General features: G+C 42.2%; 1 protein-coding gene across 1 annotated transcript in view; it reads left to right on the top strand.

Annotated features, from left to right (window-relative positions):
* Window positions 1-7,003, top strand: part of LOC104407394 (pancreatic lipase-related protein 2-like) — a gene marked incomplete at its 5' end in the record, with an annotated part of 12,201 nt that extends 5,198 nt beyond the window's left edge. The window contains 8 exons of the mRNA XM_010016674.1: window positions 1,223-1,331; window positions 1,955-2,071; window positions 2,148-2,270; window positions 3,040-3,158; window positions 3,924-4,053; window positions 4,348-4,459; window positions 5,448-5,612; window positions 6,940-7,003. Coding sequence (XP_010014976.1) covers window positions 1,223-1,331; window positions 1,955-2,071; window positions 2,148-2,270; window positions 3,040-3,158; window positions 3,924-4,053; window positions 4,348-4,459; window positions 5,448-5,612; window positions 6,940-7,003 — 939 coding nt within the window. The remainder of the gene's footprint in view (window positions 1-1,222; window positions 1,332-1,954; window positions 2,072-2,147; window positions 2,271-3,039; window positions 3,159-3,923; window positions 4,054-4,347; window positions 4,460-5,447; window positions 5,613-6,939) is intronic.
* Window positions 7,004-8,730: the final 1,727 nt, after the last annotated feature.

Raw genomic sequence — 8,730 nt, 5'->3', positions numbered from 1 at the left:
CTGCTGACTTCAGAAAGACTTATGAGTACTTAGACATGCTGAAAATCAGAACCCTGCCTGGCTATGGACTTGATCCTGGTCAGAAGGTTTTCATCATGAAGTGCTGCAAGTTCAGAGCCCACAAGGCAAAGTCCCAACTTTGTGAGCACCTGAATACAAAAGAACACTTCCCCAGAATCTGCTGGGGTACAATCTATTGTTTCTAACTAGGAGACTCACATGTAGCATTACACGTTTGCTTACGTATCTTTCTTCTTTGTGTTCAAATCCCAGGTCTCATGAAGATGGGTTCAGTTTCTAATTTAATATCTCTGTTACTGCACCATTTGCAGTCTAGGCCTCTCTTTCTTCCAACGGGAAAATGAATAAGTGTTCCTTAGACTTTCTTTTCCCCATTTTACAGACTTCTGGAGTTTGACTTTAGGAAAGGTTAAGCTGCACTTAAACAGAAGTACTGCAGTAAATCGTATTCAGAGGAACCTGTTGTCTAACACTAAAGGTAGACAGGCCAATACTACAGATCTGCTTTTATGTGGGTACACACACATTCACATATTACTAAACAGAACTTGGTGTAAAAACATTAAGGAGTTAGTAAGCAATCCTTGTTGGTTTTGGTCATTACAAAACCCAGCAAATCCCTGAATGAAACATGTCTCCTGCATGCAGCCTACATGTTGATTAATCTCCATTTCATCCTTCAATGCGACCGTAGTATTTAGCTGTATAGGTGACACATGGCAAAGAGGGGAATAAATGTCACCCCACCTAAACTTGTCAGCAAAATACTATTGAGTGATATCACATATTCTATGTAGACACATTGAGAACAGACATGTGGTTATAAAAGGCTCCGTAATAGAGTAAATAAAGAAAAAATGAAATTATTTTGACAGAAATGAAATTAGGGCTTGATCCAAATGAGAAAGGAGGTCCATATTTTGTCACCAAGTGTAATTGAATACAGTAACCATATGCCCAGCACTACAACAGTGAATCCATCATCACAGGCATTTAAAATTCTAGATTGGATAATTTTCTATCAAGTCTTAGTGTAATTTAAACAATAATTAAGTCAAGGAACTCACTTAAAAAACTCAGCCCCAGTTTGCTATGCAGAAAGTCAGTCTAGGTGTTCCCAAAGGCCCATAATGTAAGACACCCTCTTTGCTTGCTATTTAAAGCCTGTGTTCTTGTCTCCCTCCACCACCTCAATGATCAGAAACTCTTCAGATACTCCCTTTCTGATATCCATTTAATTGGCCACAGCCTGGGAGCACACACTGCGGGAGAGGCGGGAAGAAGGATCCCAGGCATCAGACGGATAACAGGTAGGCTGTTCACCGATGTGCAGAGCTAACATTGCACGTGTCTAAAGGAAAGAAACTTGCAACATACTGGTCTGTAGACTGGAATTAAACTATAGGCAGTGCTGGAGACACCTCACATGAGAGGAGACAAGCTTCATTCTTCTCAGAAACAAGGGTAATTATTACATCTTCTTTCTCTAGTTAGGTTAAAAGCTCTGTAGTGGAAGACTTTAGTGGAAGGAAAGACATAGTTTATATCTTTGTCACCCAGTGAGTGATGGTAATGTTACATCAAGCAACACAAAGGCAAAGCAACATATCAGGAATCCTTAGTTTTTCCCATTTGTAAAGCTTTATGGGCCAGTAATAAGCTCAAAGGTAAAAATGCCTCCTTCATAGTTATACAGTGCCATTATATAGTCTATTGGGAAATATTTTACTTCTGTTGGAATAAGTTTATGGAAAGGTTCACAAAACCATATTATTGCACATTTTCTTTTCAGTTTAGCTTAACATTCACATTATTATGATTCAACATGCCTTGTGCAGTACTGAACAACTGATTTTGTAAGTTGTCAGAAGACATTAACATGTGCAACACTTCCCTCAATCCCTCAACCAATAAATGTGGGGGTTTCTTTTAGGTTTAGATCCTGCTGGGCCCTGTTTTGAAGGCACTCCTCCTGAGGTGAGGCTAGATCCTTCAGATGCAAACTTTGTTGATGTTATCCACAGTAATGCTGCTCACTTTCCTGCTGTAGGTAAGTATAGCCAAGTAAATATCTGCAGGGATGGGTATGTTGCTGAGACACTGACCTCATCACACGTGTATCTCAGGGCTTGGAATATCTAACACCACTGGTCACATGGACTTTTACCCAAATGGAGGAACTGTGATGCCTGGATGCACTGATTTACTTCCAGAGATGAAACAAAGTGAATTTGAAGTTATCATTGCAGGTAAACATACGTTCCCAACATGCACAGTACTTTGTTTTCATTCCATTCTGAAACATGAACTGTGAATGTAACTGTCTGGGAGAAAACAGCAAAACAAAATTGGGGTTTCCTTATTAAATTGTAAGTTCTAGAAGGAAATACGAAACAGCAAAGGGTGGATCAGAACAGTGATCCCCAGGGAGCAGTGTAGGAAAGGAAGTATAATACAGGCCTAAGCTGTGCTCCTCTAATTTGAAATCTAACACAAAAATGCAGGGAACAGGATGTCTGCAGGTCCAACAACCCAGCAGTCCCAGAAGAAGGTTTTCAAGGCTGAGACAGGCAAAAGCACTTGGTGTTGCCAGTGACTGTACCTACATCACCTCTCCACTGGAGACTTCTTTCTTCACGGGCTTTGGAGAAGCTGGCAGAAGGCTGGTGGATTCTCCTTGCTCTGTTAAGCCTTTTAAAACTGTAATTAATGCCATCTTGCTGTGACATCTCATATATAAATGGCTGTCTTCTTAAAAGGGACTACGATGCCATAGCAGACTAATGCATCTCACCTGAAATCTTGGGGCAACTGGCACACGGTTCCCTGAATAAACCCCAGACAAAACAGTGACTTCTGCTGCACCCAGAAATGTGTAAATTCAGGTGAAAAATTATCCCAAGACCACACTATTGTTCTGTTTCATGCTTTAGCTGTTTCCATGGTGAGACAAGTGCAACCCTTGTACAGGGTAACAGGAGGTTATTTCACTGGTGTTCATAAACTTTGCTCCAACAGATGCTACAATCTTTGGAGGGTGCCATCACTCCCGCAGCCATGAGTATTATTTCAAAAGTATCCTCTATCCCACCGGATTCCTTGGATATCCCTGTAAAACGTACAAATCCTTTGACTCGGTAAGTGTATCAGACCAGGAATAGGTGTGGAATTCCTGTAAAGAAAATGATCCTGATCTCTACACTCGTGATAGGTCCCACTGTATGTGCAGAGGACTTGGATGCTGGTGGCCGTGCTCTCATGGGGTGGTAGGAGGAAGAGCACAGTGACACGCAGAGGCTACATCAGCTATTCCACTCGGGGAAATTAATCCTGAAGCATGGATGATATCACCAAAACAGGGGGGGAAAAAATGAACCCCATGCAATTGTCACTCTAAACCTTTATGCAAAGAGCACATAGGTTAGATATATCTATCCTACTCATTCATGGCTGGAAGAAGACACATTTGGAGCCTCCAGAATCCTTGCCTGTTCTCTAGTTTACACTTATTAGCGTACCTAAATAAATGCATTATGAATGATGCTCCTTTTCTTTCCCCCCCATATGGTGTTGCAACGTGAATGCAGTCAAGTTGCTTTCCACTAGAAGAGTAAAATTGGCTTATATATTGTCCTAGACTCCAGCTGAAAAATATTTGAACCGTGGAGTTTCAGACCATCATGGACATGGGTATTAAACCTGCTCATTCTACACCCTCTTGGTGTATGGCAGGGTGCAGGAGCCATTATCTGAAGCAAGTCCATCAGGTTTTAGTGGGAAGATATGACAACATACAGCACTGCCACAGCTTTGCAAGATCAGAACAGCATCATCAGCCTTAATTTTGTCAGAGCTAGGATTAAAAAATACTCCTCATTAACTGATGCTCTTATTTTCCCTAGGGAGACTGTTTCCCATGTCCACAGGAGGGGTGTCCAATGATGGGGCACTATGCTGACAGATTCCCAGCTAAACTGAAGAGGGTAAACCAAAAGTATTTTTTAAATACAGCAGCAGACCCACCTTTTGCTAGTAAGTGGAGAAGTTTTGTTACAGTTGTTGACGTGTTTGAAAAGTGATTGCCTTGATGCAATCAAGGCCTTGCTTTACAGCCATGCTCCTGTGTTTCTTCAGTGAACAACTGCCAACATCTTTCTTTGACAAAAAAAGTGCTAATTAGTTACTAAAATTCAAGCTCACCGAGTCTTTCATTCGCCAACACAAACTAATTCCAGTTAGGAAAAAAAAGAACTTTTGGGTAAACAAGTATTTTTAGGTATCTCCTATCAATGACAATCTAGCTTTATTTTGCTTTTCTTTCTGCAGCTTGGAGGCAAAAAGTACTTCTCCAGCTGTCTGGTGCAAAGAAAATGAGAGGGGACATAAACCTGGTTTTCCATGACACAGAGGGGAACACAAAAGAATATGAAATTGCCAGGTAAGAGAAATAAATATTTCCCTATAGCATTTAATGCTGCTAACAATCTACACATTTTCTACACATTTAAGCAGACAAAAGCTTATTCTGTATCACAAACATTCTGCTTAACAGCAGATTATGAGAAGAGTTATGATTTAGATAAGATCCATGAGGGTAAATGGATGGTTGCAAAAAAGAAATGGAAGTCACTTCCTTTCCATGAGTTCTGTGTTTCTCTGAGCTGTTCTTAGAGAAGAAATAAATGTACACGAGTGGAATACACATAATTCATACCAGTACTTACCTGTTTCATATGCACTTTAGCACAACCACTCTCACACTAGCGTGGCAACATACACGTCAGCATACTCACTCCTTGCACTGATAAGGCTCTGCTGTGATGGTGATTTGCTGAATGATCTCGTGCAAGGCAATCCTATGCCCAAACTTACCAAATTTACAAAGTGGATACCTCCTTTCTCCTTAGGAGGTACTAAAAATCATCACTACTATATAAATGGCACATCTATATAAGCTGGCCAGCAGACTTCATTCACAGCTCATACCATCTCCCACTGACTACCAAAGCAGCAGCTCCCACTGTCTTCCATACCTGCTCCGAAACAAGCGTTCCCATGTGTTCTACCATTCTCTGTGCACATTCAGACCAAAGCCCCACAGTATCCAACTCTTCTCTAAAGTGCTTCCCAAAAACCTTACCTGAAGCTCTCCCTGCTGTGACACCTACAAAACTCAGCCCACATGGGTGCTGGAGGCAGCCCCTGCCTCACCCTTGTTATTTTTCCCAGTGATCTCCCACCACATGCACATTTACTGTTGTCACCCTCTCCCTGTTCAGAGCATAACACCAGAGTTCTGGTCCTGTGCTGCTGCAACGAACAGCAAAAGTGCAAATTTCTGTTGTAACAAACCTTGTGGAGAATGATTTGGTTCAGAAGTCTCTATGCTGTTAAACTTAGCATTGCTGTTTTCATTGCATTTGCAGTGGAGACCTCTCTCAAGACCAAGTTTACGCAAAATACCTTGATGTTGAAATTAACCCAAAAAATACTACAGAAATTGAATTCCTCTGGAACAAAACCCTATTTACTCTTCTCTGGGCAAGACTGGGAGCAGAAACAGTCAATATAACTCATGGAGATGGACATAGGTAAGTACGTTTCTATGATTCTATGTCCCTTTACAGGTAGAAGGAATAGGCAAGGAGCGTAAAAACTCTGCGAGATAGGATTGAAAAATGGTCTGAAATTGGACAGAGTTTGCAACCAACAATGTGAATTAACCTGTATGAAGACAGGCTGAGAAAACTGGGGCTCTTCAGGTTAGATACAAGGAAGAACTTTACAGTGAGGGTGATGAGGCACTGGAACAGGCTGCCCAGAGAAGTGGCAAATGCGCCAACCCTGGCAGTGTTCAAGGCCAGGTTGGACAGAGCCTTGGGTGACATGGTCTGGTGTGTGGTGTCCCTGCCCATGGCAGGGGGTTGGAACTGGATGATCTTAAGGTCGTTTCCAACCCAAACCATTCTATGATTCTATGAATTTCAGTAACCACAAGCACAAGATGCTATACTTTGGTCAGAAAAATCAAGTGTTTGAGTACAAACCTGTAAAAACTCAAGTATAATAAAACCAGTAACTGTCTGGCAAGGAACACAGCTACAGCAGTGCATGATATGGAATGTAAACTGTCTTGCCAAAGCAAGACAATTTAAAACCAAGGTAAAGCGAGTCTCGTTCTCAGGTGCATTACCTGATTTTGTATAGAAGATCCAAGGAATGATTATTCTTATTTAAATCATTGGGGTTAGAAGCAGGGTCTTTTTCAAGTTTGGGGAGTATACTTCAGGAATAATACTCACAGAATGAAGTCTGGGGAAACAGCAAAGGAGTTTTAGAAAACGTGATCTGTGTAGAGCACCTTAAGGAAGTGTGTTTCTCAATAAAAAAAAAGTCTGGAGAGGAGCAAAAAACCAGATGCATAAACTGGCTGGGAAGTGGGTTTAGGTCAAGGTTTACTTGATGTATTTTACAACAGAAAAAATATTGGTTAGGTATTAGGAAAAAAAATATTCCTTATCAACTGGCATTGACATGGATTATTTAGAGAAGCTGATTAACTCCCTTTCATCGTGACCTACTAAAAACAACCTGTAAGGTTTTGATTGGAGCAGACTAGTAAAGCCTAAACAAAGGCAGCTTAACAAGACTTAACTTTTTATCTAGAGGTCTATATATTGAGAATAATTTTATTCATGTATTAAACCTCAAGTTTTCCAGCTGCTCCTCAAAAGAAGGAAATTCACCTCGCTTTTGTTAAGATGGAAATGCTAATGTTCTGTACAGTAGGCTCTTAGTAAGGCTTAAGTGGGAATATGGATTCTAACAGCCCTCAAGGTGACAGCTGACAAACTTGCATTTGTCTTTTGGGAAAAATAGATAAATAAATCTTGATTCGAGTATTTTCTTTCTTCCCAGGTCGACTTTCTGTGGCCGTGGAACTGTGACATATGGAGTTCCCCAGTTACTTACACCTTGCTAGATTACAACTGGTTCTGTACACAACAGCTGAGCAAACCAACAGTCCTGTGCTTTGGAATGTTGATACGCAAGGCTAGTAAAGCAAAACCCAAACTGCCTGTTGCTTCCTTTGCTTTTTTCAGTCCTTTCCAAACATACTTGTCAGTGTTTTTCATGTTTGGCCAAGTTTATTGTGCTTGTAACTATGGAAGAAACTGGAGATCACGTGCTAAAATCCATTTATAGCACTGCGCAGACTTGCTCTGCCACTGCCTCAAGGTAAAAGCCATTTCCCACCACATTGATAATTTGCCAGATTCTCTGTCTATCAAACACTCTCAAGGCAGCACATTACCTCAGCACATCCCTGGGGCTGGGAATGGTCCCAAATGCCTCCTTTCTGCAGCCTACGCTATTGTACAAAACTTTCCAGCCTCACACAAGGGCACTGCCCTCCAAAAGCACTCTGGGATGGGCCAGCAGGAACAGAACAAGACCAGGGTGTTTCAGAACAGCCCTTTGTACACAGCACCTTTACAGAAGCAGCAGATGAAGGCAAACCTCAAGCATTCCCCACTTCAGACTCTTAATCACAGCACCTGGCTACTGTTTAATTTCTAACACATACCTTTGCTCTGACCACTGACAGTGTGGGGAGAAACTGACTTTGAATAGCTCCAGGCTTTGCAGTACCTGGGCTTGACTGTTTGACATAGAAATGAACACTACTGCAAAACTTGGCAGGAGTGAGCCACCTGGAGCTTTAAGATACCAAAGCAGTGGGTATTTTTCAAAGTATAAACCCAAAACTCTAAGTTAATGAATATAAGAAATAGTTAATAAATTATTAACTCCTGTTTCCCCATGTTTGATAAATGAAGTACAAGCACTTCTGCAGATAAACTTCTAAGAAATAGGAATAGGAATACAATATTAAGAAAACCTACTTGTACTGCAGGAAGGCTTTCGACACTGCCTCCCGTGATATCCACATAGGAAAACTGAGAAAGTGTGGGCTGGATGAGTGGGCAGAGAGGTGGATTGAGAACTGGCTGAATGGCAGGTCTTAGAGGGTTGTGATCAGCAGCACAGAGCCTAGTTGGAGGCCTGTAGCTAGCAGTGCCCTTTGAGAGTCAATACTGGATCCAGTATTGTTTAACTCCCTCATCCATGACTTGGATGAAGGGATAAGAGTGCCTCCTCAGCAAGTTTGCTGATGGTATAAAACTAGGAGTAGTGGCTGATACCCCAGAAGGACCATTCAGAAGGATCCAAACAGGCTGAAGAGATGGGCAGAGAGAAACCTCTTGAAAGTCAACAAGGGCAAGTGCAGGGTCCTGCACCTAGGAAGGAATAAACCCATGCACCAGCACAGACGGGGGGCTGACCTGCTGGGAAGTAGCTCTGTGGAGAGGGAGTCCTGGTGGACAAGTTGTCCGTAAGCCAGCAGCAATGTGCCCTGGGCTGCATTGGGAAGAGCATTGCCAGCAGGACAAGAGAGCTGACCCTGCCTCTCTACTCAGCCCTGGTGAAGCCTCACCTGCAGTACCATGTCTGGTTCCGGGCTCCCCAGTACAAGAGACATATGGAGCTCCCGAGGCAAGTCCAGCAAAAGGCTACTAGAATGATTGTCTGGAGCATCTCTCATATGAGGAAAAGCTGAAGGAGCTGGTCCTCTTCAGTCTAGAGAAGAGAAGGCTCAGGGGGGATCTGGTCAACTTGTATGAGCACCTGAAGAGAGGGTGCCAA

Source organism: Nestor notabilis, unplaced genomic scaffold (assembly GCF_000696875.1).
Source record: "Nestor notabilis isolate BGI_N333 unplaced genomic scaffold, ASM69687v1 scaffold116, whole genome shotgun sequence".
Taxonomy (NCBI): domain Eukaryota; kingdom Metazoa; phylum Chordata; class Aves; order Psittaciformes; family Psittacidae; genus Nestor; species Nestor notabilis.
This window is presented reverse-complemented; position numbering and strand designations above follow the sequence as displayed.